Source organism: Grampus griseus (genome assembly GCF_964374135.1).
Source record: "Grampus griseus genome assembly, chromosome: 2".
Taxonomy (NCBI): Eukaryota; Metazoa; Chordata; class Mammalia; order Artiodactyla; family Delphinidae; genus Grampus; species Grampus griseus.
The window spans coordinates 134,816,605-134,830,871 of NC_139018.1; the positions used below are offsets into that span (position 1 = coordinate 134,816,605).

General features: G+C 41.9%; 1 protein-coding gene across 3 annotated transcripts in view; it reads right to left on the reverse strand.

Moving 5' to 3' along the window:
• Positions 1-444: 444 nt before the first annotated feature.
• Positions 445-14,267, reverse strand: part of SV2B (synaptic vesicle glycoprotein 2B) — a gene marked incomplete at both ends in the record, with an annotated part of 75,704 nt that continues 61,881 nt past the window's right edge. For 2 of the 3 annotated variants that reach the window (XM_082647953.1, XM_082647955.1), the window contains 4 exons: positions 445-628; positions 3,925-4,084; positions 8,129-8,329; positions 11,683-11,816. In XM_082647953.1, the coding sequence (XP_082504079.1) occupies positions 445-628; positions 3,925-4,084; positions 8,129-8,329; positions 11,683-11,816 (679 nt within the window). The remainder of the gene's footprint in view (positions 629-3,924; positions 4,085-8,128; positions 8,330-11,682; positions 11,817-14,267) is intronic. The other variant, XM_082647954.1, reaches the window with a different exon arrangement.

Sequence of the window (14,267 nt, forward strand, 5' to 3'; positions counted from 1 at the left end):
TTCAGTATTCATATGATGACTCAACTTCCCTGCCAAGTCAATTTGTCAGGTCCTTGGGCTCCGAGGAACTTTATGGAGGACATTGAGTGTTTCTCAAATTCATTTTGAAATGAATGAAAAAAGTCCTTGCACCTCACTTGTGGAAATACCCCTTACTTAGTTTGGAGGGCATGATCCCTCCTCCCTCGCCCTGGGCTGGGGACACCATTAGCCAAGCACACAGTTCTGGGACTCTAAGGGAGGACAGCTCAGGACACCCTCAAATCAGTCACCTGAGTTACAAACATATAGACAGCTGAAATGGGTGCTAGACTAGGGGTCACAAATTCAACTTCTCCTCCTGTGCTATCCAGGTGTCCTCTGGACAGTGATGGACAGGAAGTGTAGGTGCAGTTAAGGTTCCTGGACGAGGTTCTTCCAACATTTCCCTTCCCTGTAGGTTGTTCACATCAGGACCTGTTCTCGAGTCTCTGGCAGTCGTAGAGCAATCAGGCCACCCCCAACGAGAGAAGTAGCAGCCAGAAGGATGGGGACCACTTTGGTGATCCCAACAAAAGAAGCAAAGATGGTGTTTCCCAAGATGGCACCAAATTTGCATAATCCATTGAGGATGCCAAAGGCTGTTGCCCTGTAAAAGAAGAAGAAAGTAAATCATTCTGGGAGATGCAAACTAGACCTCCTTAGATATGTGGGACTGGGTTCTTACTTTCCCTTGTTAAAGAAGTATGGTGAAGGTGTGGGAGGGAATTTTTCTTCCTAAATGTAAAAGTAACACATTCTTATTTTAGAAATTTGGAAGTACAGAATAACATAAAGATGCAAGAATATATAACTTCACCACTGAAAGTAATCACCATTATTAACATTTTGGAGTATCTCCTTCCCCAACTTGAAAGAATGAAGAAGGATGAAGCAGAAAGTGTAAGTGTTCCCTATTAATAACACTTTGACCCTCTTGTGGCAGAGACTGTTAGTTCTCCCTAAATAACATTTCTCCAAATGTAAGACTACATTTCCCAGATTCCCTTGTTTCTGAGTCTGGCCATGTGACTAACTTTAGGCCAATGGGATGTAAGTACTCCCAGCAGCTCCTGAGAAACTCCCTTAAGAGATGTCAAGAGTGGTCCTTTTGCTCTCTTCTTTTATCCTTTTTCCTCCCATCCTGCTTCCTGGAAATATAAATGGTCTCATCTTGGACCATGGCTGAGGTCATGAAAGAGGAAGAAGAAGATAAAAAGAGGCTTTAGTGCCTATCTTCCTAAGTGTGCAGTTATTTGGGGTCTGTGTCACTCATGGCAGAAGCTAATCTTAATTGTTATTAATCACACTTCCCAGTGATAACTACTGTTAACCATCAATCCTTTTCTAACTCCACCTATATACAGAGACAATATTCCCAGCACTAGTCCTCCTCAGATTAAGCAAAATATCTCTATTTCACACCACTAGTTTATGAAGAATATGGCTATATTTTTGTACTTTAAATTCTTTTTACATTTTTTCTGTAACTATACTACACTATACCTTTATCCATTTTCACCAGCCCCAATCCCAATCCTTTTGTTTTCTGAATTTTCTTAGATATTTTCACATGTGTATTTTTCCAAATAAACTTTAGACTAATTTTTTCAAGTTCCCAGAGTGTGGAAAAATCTCATGGAGTTTTGAATGGACTCTTTAAAAACTAAAGAATACTTGACATTTTTGTAAGATTAAACCTTCGTAGAGTTCCGTAAGATATATCTTGACATATAGTTGAGTCTTCTTTTATATCTCTCAGTAAAGCTTTATGGTTTTCTTCACATAAGTGTTTCACCTTTCTCATCAAATTGATTCCTATATATTTTATGATTTCTTCTATTATTAGATGGATTTCAATTTTAATTTTTTGATATATTTTAAAATCTATAAATTATTAAATTAGTTTTATTATTGACCACCTTACCAAATTATTTTATTGTTTCTGGTAGTCTCTTTAATTCTCTTAGGTTTCCTGGATTTAAAATCACATACCATTGAACTAATGATAACTTTTCCTCCTCTTATTTCTTGTAAAACTTAGAAGTTCTTTGATTCACAGAAAAGGCTCCAAATTCACTATTCTGTGCTTTTCCATAGCTACCTCTATCCCAATACCTCTGTCATCAATCTTGGGAATATCATTAAGATTTGATGCAGAATTGCATTTACCTGCCTTCCACACCACTTCACATTCCTTTCTGGCCAAAGAGCCACTTACCTGCTGTCCTGAAAATTCCCCCTCCAAGAGGAGAAATAACTGCTAAGCAATGGCCTTGACCCTATGCCTTTAAACCAGGCCTCTTCCCATAGGGCATGCACAAAATAAAAGGAAACCCTGGGCATCCCTGCCCCATTCTCCACAAATGCCCTAGACCATCATGCCTCATACCTACCTTTATTTCTGCCCCACCCTTTGTTTGTCTAGTTCTGCACCTTTTCACTTCATTTCCCATTGGCAGGCCTGTTCTCACCTCCCTTTGGATTGCACGATACATATGGTTTAGTCCTAGTTCTTCTCTCCGGGACAAGGTTTGCCCTTATCCTTTGCATCTTGCCATCCACCCCACCCTATCAAGCCTTAGCCTTCCCACTCCCGGCCTATGCCAGCCCCCAGGCAGGAGAAACTCAATGACCTAAAAGACATTTGGTCCATGGAACACCAAGAAGACCAAGATGTGGTCATCATCAAAAAATCTACAAACAATAAATGCTGGAGAGGGTGTGGAGAAAAGGGAACCCTCTTGCACTGTTGGTGGGAATGTAAATTGGTACAGCCACTATGGAGAACAGTATGGAGGTTCCTTAAAAAACTAAAAATAGAACTACCATACGACACAGCAATCCCACTACTGGGCATATACCCTGAGAAAACCATAATTCAAAAAGAGTCATGTACCAAAATATTCATTGAAGCTCTATTTACAATAGCCAGGACATGGAAGCAACCTAAGTGTCCATCATCGGATGAAAGGATAAAGAAGATGTGGCACATGTATACAATGGAATATTACTCAGCCATAAAAAGAAACGAAATTGAGTTATTTGTAGTGAGGTGGATGGACCTAGAGTCTGTCATACAGAGTGAAGTCAGAAAGAGAAAAACAAATACCGTATGCTAACACATATATATGGAATCTAAAAAAAAAAAAAAGGTTCTGATGTACCTAGGGGCAAGACAGGGCAAGACAGATGTAGAGAATGGACTTGAGGACACGGGGATGGGGAAGGGTAAGCTGGGATGAAGTGAGAGAGTGGCATGGACATATATACACTACCAAGTGTAAAATAGATGGCTAGTGGGAAGCAGCCGCATAGCACAGGGAGATCAGCTCGGTGCTTTGCGACCACCTAGAGGGGTGGGATAAGGAGGATGGGAGGGCGATGCAAGAGGGAGGGGATATGGGAACATATGTATATGTATAACTGATTCACTTTGTTATAAAGCAGAAACTAACACACCATTGTAAAGCAATTATACTCCAATAAAGATGTTAAAAAAAAGAAAACAAAAAACACCCTAAATGCAATGTGGTATATTGGGTTGGATCCTGAAACAGAAAAAAAAAGGACATTAGTGGAAGAACTGGTGAAAACCAAATAAAGTCAGAGTCTAATAATGTACCAATGTTAATCTCTTAGTTTTGACAAATGTACCATAGTTATGTAAGATGCTAATATTAGGGGAAGCTAGGTGAAGTGTATGCAGAAACGTTCTGTACTATCTTTGGAACCTTTCTGTAAACTTAAAATTATTCCAAAATAAAATGTTTACTTAAAAAAATGGAAAAAAAAAAAAAAGAAGAAGCAGCCCAAGATGGCCATGGTGGAGGATCTTGGGGCAGATAGACTTCTGGCCAAAGAAGTCCAAGAAAGTCCCAGAGGGAAGCCCAGAGAGGAACTGACCTCTGGTTGGTGGGATACAGCTCCACCGTGATCACATCCAGAGCATTCCAGGCAGCAATGCTTGTCCCACAGAACAGGCACTGCCAGCCAATCATCGCCGACTCACTGTTGCCAAAAAATAGGAAGAAGCAGCAGACAGCCGAGATGAGCATGGAGCCACCTGCAGAGGGAGATCAGGGCAGAAAGAAACATGAAGCCCGTGGCAGACAACACCTGAAAAAACAGATGCATCTCTACACAAAGGAAGATGTGGACCCCGTACATGGTACCCCAGCCATGGGATTAGAGACTTCTATGTGGGTCATATCACCAGAATTAGCCTCCAGGAAGGATATCGAAAACCTCACCCTAGGGTGCTATCCAGCCCAGAATAACTGAGAACAAGGCAGAGGGTGTGGGTATTAGTAGAGAATTTATTATGCTCCAGACATTGTTCTAAGGTGCCCGAGATACATCAGTATCAAAAGACTCTACTCTCATGGAGCTCACGTTCCACTGAGAACACAGCTGCAAAGGGGCAACAGAAGAACACCTGATCAAGGGCCATGCTGCTTATTTTCATGTATGCCCATCTCCACCCCAGATATCTGAGCTGCCCTTGTCAGCTCTGCTCTGTGCCCCGGGAAGCTAACCCCCATGGACTGCATACCTGGGGGTTCCTTGTCAGTTGTGAGGAGAAAGGGCTTGGCATACTTCTTCTTAATTCCCATCCTGCTTTATAAGCCCTTTATTGGCAAAGGCTGCTTCCCCCCAGGACGACAGTTCCTCCCGGACACCGCCTGCTCCTTGGTTCCAGCTCTCCCTGGGCTCGGTTACTGCTGTTTTCTCCCTTTGTGCCTGCAGCCCTGGAGGTAGAGCCTGCTGCCCACTTTTGCTAGTATCTGGGTGTCTCATCTGCCTCATTTGTTCCCATAACCCTGCCCACACCTCTAAAACCTGCCGCATCATACAGTCTCTTCCCTAGAACTCTCTGGGGTAAATTCCTTTTCCCACCAGGACCCTGGGTGATACAGCTAATGATAAGAGATCCCACTGAAAGAAGGCTATGTCAAATCCTACTGAAATCCAATACATCCAGCCCAGAAGAGCTTGGGAAGCCTGGAGTGAGTGCAGGGCACAGATCAAGAGGACGTCTGGAAATGCGGTGGGACTAGTTAGCAGAAAGGAAGGAAGAAAAGCAGGTCCCAAACAATCAGCTAGGAAACAGGGCAAGAGTCCCACCCAGGCATCAGAACCCTGGAGGAGGGAGGTCTTCAGGTTGCCAAGAAACCAGAAGGCTGGTCTGGCCTCACCCACAAGTGCCTCCCTGGGGGGCCTCCATCTGGAATCTCACCCTCAGACCTGGAGCTGCTGAGACTGGTGCCAAACCCTGCTGAAGAGCTGGGGAATGGTAACTGTCTGCTTTATTTCTATTGCTTCTGAGAAGGGCTAGGGCTGTGACTGGGTAGCCTGGTAGCTTCTTTCCAACAGCAAGGAGAGAACTAGAATGGGAGGAGACTGGCATCTACTGGACCACAAGTGCCCTGAGAACTGTATCATCGACATGCATGCATCCCTCAAAGTGGCCAGCCATGGGGCTTGGCGTACAATGTTTGTTGAATACAAAATATTATCATCAAATAAATTCAGTGATAGGGAACTGACCCCTCAACTATGTTAGGTCTTCTCACTATAGGTCCCTCTGGTGCCCAGTTCTTCCACTCTCATCATTAGTTCTTATTCCCCTTGTGATGGAGAGGCCTGAGGTCAAATCCCAGCTCCCCCTGTGTGACCTTGAGTGAGGTCACAACCTCCCTGGGCTGTCTCACTTTCCCCATCACAGGGCTATGGTGAGGGTTAAATATGCTAATATTTACAAAACACTTGGAAAAAAACCTGACCTATAATAAGCACTTCCTAAGTGTTAGTTAAATGAAATTTCTAGTTTACACCTGTCTCTCCCAATAGATCATTTTTCCCTTAAGCACAAGGATGCTGTCCGTGTCAATTATTGCTGTATTCCCATTGCCAACCATACAGCCTGGCGGAGAATTATGCTGCATAAATTAATGTTTATTGAATGAATAAATGAAGAGTAGCAGGCTCATCAGCAAAACTTTCTTCTCTGTTATTAACAAGGCACAACTTCTGCCCAGGAAAGGGCACAGCAGCAGAGAAAGCAGGATAAATGATTCTCCAGCAGACACGATAGGGGATTTGTCTAAGGGTCATGGGAGAGGCAGTTTCAAAACAGGTCACCCACATCCCATGGTGACATTTATTGAGCACCTAGTATTTACTGGGCCCTGAGAATATCGCAGTTGATGTACTGTATGCCAGACCTTTTACTAAAGATACAAAGGGGGCACTGTCTGAGCTTTAAACAATCTGGCTTAGAAACAAAATACAGGCATTAATAAAAAAGCAAGATATAAAGAATAATAAATATTAGTTCCAGATATCCAGTTTGGGGGGTATGGCTCTATTTAGCATTAGAGAAATCAATTTTTATCTGGGATACATTCATGATGACAAGAAGGGCTTCAATGGCGAAGAAGAGGCTGTCCACTCTCTCCCTGCCCTGCCTGCTCCCTGTGCCCCGCCCTCCCTCTGTTCCTGGTCGAGGGGGGCCATCCATTCTTCTTCACAGATGCACCCACCCCACCCTTTATCGACCCTCATCTCCCAAGAACTTCCTCAGCTACTCCAGGACCTGACCACAGAATTCACTGTTCAACCCTGGGACTTAAAATACCAGAGACAGAAATTTACTTTCTGGTATGAAGATTGCTCTTTTCTCCTCCAAAATTGTTGGGGTTTTTTCCCATAAAAATAGGCTTGTCAGAGCTGCTCCAAGTGATTTAGTTCAAGTGCCAAGTAAAAATGTTTGGGTTCGGTCACCTGCTTTTCTTCTCTACGTTGATTAGACAGGTTGGAGAGACTGCTCCAAACACACTATTTGTCTAGCTCATTACATATTAATATTTCCAAAATAAATTTTTAAAAAAAGGGCCAGTGACAGAATGGCAGAAGTGTCACACATCTACTCTCACAGTCTTTGTCTCACTGGAGCAAACAGAGGTATTATTTTAACCATCGTGCTTCCAACTCATCTAGGAAAGAGGTCATCTTCGCTGGCTCAGGTCAGTCCCAGAGCATTACTAAGTGGCAACTCAGTGGCAGGCACCGTGCTGGGCACGAGTGTCACAGAAGTTAATAAGCCACCATCTTCCGTCATCAGGTTTCAGGTCTAACCAGGGCATCGCCGCTAACAGGGGACACAGCTCAATCTGCCATGCCTGAGAGATGACCGTCCTCACCACAAGATTAAAAGGCAGAAATCACAGGCATGTCTTGGGCTCACCATTGTACATATTCATGCTACTACTGATTGACAAAATGATTATGTGATTTATCTTGTTTCCTTTGAGCTTTGCTGCTAGGATCTTAGAATTGATTTTTACTGATCAGCTATATCCCTGGGGCAGAGCTCATGGCATGTTTATTAGCATACGGTCTGCTTCCCCTTTCTTGGCCTTTACTCATATTCTAATGGGTGTACAATTTCCCTGGCCCTGGGTGTATATATTTTGTTTCTTGTTCACTATGCCTGGCATGTGTTTCAGTAACAAACTGCTGAATGAGGCAAGGCAGACATGAGAACCTGCAACGCACCAGGCACTATGAGATGCTTTGGGTACATTATGCTCAATCTTCACAAACCCCTACCAGCTCATTATAGGTCTCCTTATCTATAAGGTAAGTCCCAGAGACGTAAAGGAACGTGTCCAGTCAAACAGCCTTTAGGTGATAGGATTCCAACATGAGCCTAACCAACTCCAAAGCCCAAAATGTTATCACTATTAAATAATCATAAGTAATAGGTTTATTTTAAATCATCAAATGAAACCCATGCTCATTTAAGAGTATTTTACAGAGTGGGTACAGTGGATGTATTTAATATCCTATTGAAGTGCTCATAAAATACGTAACTGTCACAGAATTGCTGAGTCAGGAAATGAAGATGTGTCCCTGGCATGGACCAGACCTCCACGGGGCCGTGGGGTTTTGCAGATGTGCCTCCTTGGTTCTACACCAGCAGATTCCATCTTACCTGTGTGGTTTCCTGTTGAGATTTCTTTAAGAAAAAGTCCACTGCTTTCATACATTTTAAGCCACTGCCTTAGCCCACGAGAGCACGAATGTGGCGTTCCTCACAACTCACCGATCATCTTGAGCCTTCCGACTCTATCCATGAGAAGGGCAGATATGATGTTCCCAGGCAAGACAGACAGACTGCCGAGGAAGCTGACGAGGTAAATCAAGAAGTCGTTATCTTGCTCTAAGTCCATGTGGCAGCCCTCCTTCTGCTCCAGAAAGGTGACGTTGATAAAATGACAGTTGATGAACTTATGCTGGTAGAGGTCTGCGGAGAGAAGGAAACGTCTGGTTCACATGAAATGGAGGGAGGCTGGAGAGATTTGGGGCAGAAACAGGGATAAAGTTATGCCCCTTCCTTGGGCAGGTGGCACCGCCCCCTGGCAATCAGACAGTCTCAAAATCCAGGTGATGCGTGGCCAGGTATGGATGAAGTGGGAAACCTTTAAAAATGTAATGACCTGTTCAAGTTCCTATAAGCAAGGGGAAATGAACATTCACTGAGGGACATGTTTAAGTACAGCATCTTTCAAGCCAGATAATAGTTCTGTTTGTATCAACAAGATGACGTTGAGGGCCACTGTACCTGGGCTACTCCTCTGAGGCTACCCAGTGTGTACAAGGGAAATGACCAGAGAATCAGATCCAGATTGAGCCAATCACTCCAAAGCCCATGCAGAACCCTGAACATCCTTCAGAATAAAAACCATTTGCTCCTTGGTTGTGGAGGAGGGAAAGAGATGACTAAGTAGAGTACAGTGGATTTTTAGGGCAGTAAAAACACTCTGTATGATATTATGATGATGACTCTTATCCATGTGTCCAAGCCCATAGAATGTACAACAGCAAAAATAAACCTTAGGGCTTCCCTGGTGGCGCAGTGGTTAAGAATCCGCCTGCCAAGGCAGGGGAAATGGGTTCAAGCCCTGGTCCGGGAAGATCCCACATGTCACGGAGCAACTAAGCCCGTGCGCCACACCTACTGAGCCTGTGTTCTAGAGCCTGTGAGCCACAACTACTGAGCCCACGTGCCACAATTACTGAAGCCCACGCGCCTAGAGCCTGTGCTCCACAACGAAGAGAAGCCACCTCAATGAGAAGCTTGTGCACCTCAACGAAGACTAGCCTCCACTCGCAGCAACTAGAGAAAGCTAGTTTGGGTGATGATGATGCCTAGGTTCATTAATTATAACAAATGTACCGTTCTGGTGGAGGATGATGATAATGGGGGAGGCTATGGCATGGGAGCAGGCGGCATATGGAAATCCCCGTATCTTTCTTCCAATTTTGTTGTGAACCTAAAACTTCTCTAAAAAAATAAAGTCTTAAAAAATAAGAATAACCATTTGCTTCGGAACCAGTTCCATATTTTCTGATACCTTCTAACATCAGCTATTCTAGCAAAAAGGTCACTATATAGGCTCTCAGGAAACCTAGGTTTGGGAACTGGCTCTGTGGCTGACCCACTTTAACCTCCCTGAGCTTCTACCCATGAAGTTAGAGGAAAACACCTAATGATCTCCACTGCTTCCCAGCTCTGACATTTCATGACTGCAAGTGTTTGCAAAAGACCTCAATAGACATTTCTCCAAAGAAGATATACAGATTGCCAACAAACACACGAAAGGATGCTCAACATCACTAATCATTAGAGAAATGCAAATCAAAACCACAATGAGGTATCACCTCATACCAGTCAGAATGGCCATTATCAAAAAATCTACAAACAATAAATGCTGGAGAGGGTGTGGAGAAAAGGGAACCCCTTTGCACTGCTGGTGGGAATGAAAATTGATTACAGCCACTATGGAGAACAGTATGGAGTTCCTTAAAAAACTAAAAATAGAATTACCATATGGCCCAGCAATCCCACTACTGGGCATATACCCCGAGAAAACCATAATTCAAAAAGTGTCATGTACCACAATGTTCATTGCAGCTCTATTTACAATAGCCAGGACATGGAAGCAACCTAAGTGTCCATCGACAGATGAATGGATAAAGAAGATGTGGCACATATATACAATGGAATATTACTCAGCCATAAAAAGGAACGAAATTGGGTCATTTGTTGAGACGTGGATGGTTCTAGAGACTGTCATACAGAGTGAAGTAAACCATAAAGAGAAAAACAAATATTGTATGTTAACGCACATATGTGGAATCTAAAAAAATGGTACAGATGAACTTATTTGTAGGGCAGGAATAGAGACGTAGATGTAGAGGACAGACATGTGGACACAGGGGGGAAGGGGAGGGTGGGACAAATTGGGAGGTTGGGTTTGACATAAATACACTACCATATGTAAAATAGACAGCTAGTGGGAACCTGCTGTATAGCACAGGGAGCTCAGCTCGGTGCTCTGTGATGACCTAGATGGGGGGGAAGTCGGGGAGGGAGGTCCAAGAGGGAGTGGATATAGGTATGCATATAGCTGATTCACTTCGTTGTACAGTAGAAACTAACACAACATTGTAAAGCAATTTTACTCAAATAAAATAAAATAAAAAGATAAATAAATAAAATAAAAAGAGTGTTCAAGCAAAGAGGCATCAATGAAACTTGAAAGAAGAAAATAAAAGATATGCCAAAGAGTAAATGTATAGAACTCACTAATATTTTTTTAAGTTCGGGCTAAACATAAATTAGGAAGATAAACCCCATAATTGACTATTTAAAGACCAAGGGATATTTAGAGACCAGATTTTGAACCTTTTGAGGCTGATATCATGGAGGAAAAAGATGTTCTTGCATAAACTGTGCCTTGGTGCCAATGCCAGGGAGAAAGCATTGATCTGGACATAATGCAAGTATCTCAGTGGAAAGTTCACAGACTTCAGAGCTAAACAAATTAAGAGATGAATCAAAGTCCCTCCAACTTGCTAGCTGTGGCCTTGGACAAGTTGCTTAAGTCCCTGTTTCCTTAGTTGTAAGATGGGAATGATAGTACATTTCTTACTTGAGGCAATATTGGTGAAGCCCCTGGTAAAACTCAATTAGTTTCCTTATAACCCAACTCCACTTGGTATTAATTTATAATGAGAGCAGTAAAAATAATGAGGAGTGAGAGAGTGGTGGAATTTTGTGATTTGTTTTTTAATCATGGAAATCTGAAATGGTGTAATTTTAAAATATTCTTATCATCTCATTTCACGCACGAAGCTTGAAAAGATGCAGTTTTCCCTTTTCATTTATTATTGTGAGAACATATGTCTTGAATTTTGTTTCAAATTATGCTAGGTCTTCAAGAACGCACTCCAGGTATAAAATGCAGCCCTCCTGGAATGCTGTTTTTTTCTTTTTTTTTTTTAAATATGGGTCATACTTTGTTCCTACCAAAGATCCTTAGCATATAGCATCAGTCTCGTTGAGATCAGAACACTTGTCCAGTACTTTTATTTCCATTTTACATGTGATCAAACTGAGACACAGACAAACTAAATGCCTTGGTAAAGACTGTGCAACTTCTTTGTTGCACAAGGAAGCCCCAACGTGGGGCTGGAACCCATTTCTCCACATGAAGACTCAGTATGAATATCTGTGAATACTTTACTACTCCTAAAGCTTATGACTGAGCAGTTTGATTCTAGACAACAAGCCCACCCTGTTCGTGCCCTTACCTGTGTTATAAAAGATGGTCGATTCAATGGTGCAGTTTTTGAAATAGGTATCAGTCGATGTAACATCTTCAAAATAGCACTCGTCAAATAAAGTGTCCTCAAAGAGTACATGTTTAAAGTACATCTTTGTGAACCTGTGGGAAAAAATTAGCCCCTGAATGATTCATCCAGGAAAAAAAAAAAAAAAAGGAGACTTGAGACTCAGATGGAAAACACAGAAAGGCAGAAAAAAGGAGAACTGCAAACCCAAAGGTGCTGGAACGTTATTTTCAACCCAGACTAGTTCCCCATTTCTTCACTGTGTGTTTATAAATGGGGAGGGGCCTCAGGACAGTGGAGGCTGATGTCTAGTCCAGGTACACAGCCTGTGGTTCCCATATGCAGGTTCATGGACCTCCTACATCAGACTCACAGAAATGTGAAATAGTGTGAAATGAAAATGTTAATAACATCTCACTATAGGAGTTTTAAAAACATGAATACCCCTCAGATGGTCTTAGAAGGTTTAAAGGCAGTAGATGTGTGAGGGCCTCAGAATCTTTGTTGAACCAAAAAAAGTGGGGAAATGGGCACTTTCATCCACATTGTTGGTAGAACATAATTGGTGCAGCCTCTTTGGAGAGGAGTTTTGCAAACTTTTAAATGTACAATCCCTTTGACCTAGGAATACCACCTCTAAAAATTCATCGTACACATACTTGCTCATGCATTCAAAGAGACACATTCACTGATCTTCATTGCAACATTGCTGATAACAGCAATGGATTACTAGATAGATAGACAACAGATAGATAGATGATAGATAGATAGATAGAGAGATAGAGAGATAGATACCATACAGTGGAATGCCACATAGCCATTATAATTATTAGGTAGATCTATATGTCTTAATATGGAACCATCTTCAAGATATATTGTTAACTGAAAAAATTAAATACAATATGGTGTTTATTGCATGTGACCATTCCTGTAAGAAAGGATATGGCACATATGCCTGTAAATGCATAGCATATACCTGGAGAGTGACGCAAGACACTGGCAGATGTGGTTGGCCCTGAGGAGGTACAATGGGGGTTGGGCATGAGACAAACGTCATTTTTTCTTTATATCAAGTGTACATAATACTTTTTTACTTAAAAATAAAACAGTCAATAAGAGGTAAAAACCCCTAGATGATTATGAGGTGCAGCCACATTTAGGAGCTGCTGCAAGACTCCAACTCCTACATAAACTTAAAAGAAAAGAACAATATTACATTTAAAAACATATACTGACATATATTAACATCATCCCCTATTGGTTATATTTACCAAGCTTGGTTAAACTTTTAAGCAAGAAACCTTTGGCTTCATTTACGAAGAATTACAACCTGTTCATTCATCTGTCTATTCATTTATTTAGATATTCAGTCTTCAGCAAATACTTACATAGCTTTAGGTGTTATGAGTACAGAGAAGAAAGACATGGTCCCTGCCCTCAAATCTAATGGGAAAAAAATAAGCAAACAGACAACTACAAGTCAGTGGGAATCACAGGGACAAAGGTAGCACGGGGCGCTGAGGGTCATTGTTCCTCTTTACAGCCACCAGATCATTCAATCCATGACCACATGCAATGCACAGTGCCCCTTACCCTTTATGCTCTGTTGTGTTCTGCTGAGAACGCTAAGCTAGAGCCACCTCTCATTAGCTTCTGCAAAAAGACCTCCCACCCAATAAGAAAGCCTGGGTCAGTGCTTCTCAAAGGGAAGTCCCCAGACCCCTTGCATCAGAATAAAACGGGAGGTTATTGTGAAAGATACAGTTTTCTACATTCCATCCTGGACCTCTTGAACTAAGATCACCAGAGGAAGATGCCAGATTATTATACTTTAGAAAATGTGAGAGTCACTGATCTAGGAAGCCAAAGTGTTTTCAACAATTTTTCTTACGGTTAAATTTGCTGCAGACTTTTAAACAGCAGCCTCCAAAAGTTATCACTGGACTCTTCTTATTTCCATGGAAAAACGAATCAGTAAGCCTTTGTTACAGGAAGATGGCTCTGATGTCAAAATTAATGTAATTGGTATGCTGAATGTATTTATTCAGGAAAGCTATTCCTGGAGACTGTCTCAGGTCTTTGCCCTTCTTAATATATCCTTCTCTTTAATACAGTGATAGGCTGGTGATGTGGCCTTCGGTGGTATTTTAATGTTCTACCAAAAGTGGGTGAGAAAGAAGAACCATAAATCATAATAGGTCTGACACAGACAGACCTTAAAATGTATCTCCAAGTAAGTTATAAAAAGCCAAAATCAGAAAAGAAGAGATAAAAGGAGAAAGGACCAAGGCATATTTTATGAGTCTTTTACATAAATCATCTCCTCCAATCTCTAATTTATATACTAAACTGGTCCAAGATTCTTCATTCAGGAGATTTCAAAGGCTGAAAGAAAAGTTAACAAAAGTATCTTGTGGAACTTTTCCTTTAAGGAAGCAGAAGCTATTGGCGAAAGAAATAAAAGAGTGGACTTAGGACATGGCCATCTTATATCTCCAAACAGTTGAAATATTATTTCATGGAGAAGCAGATTTATAGGATGAGAA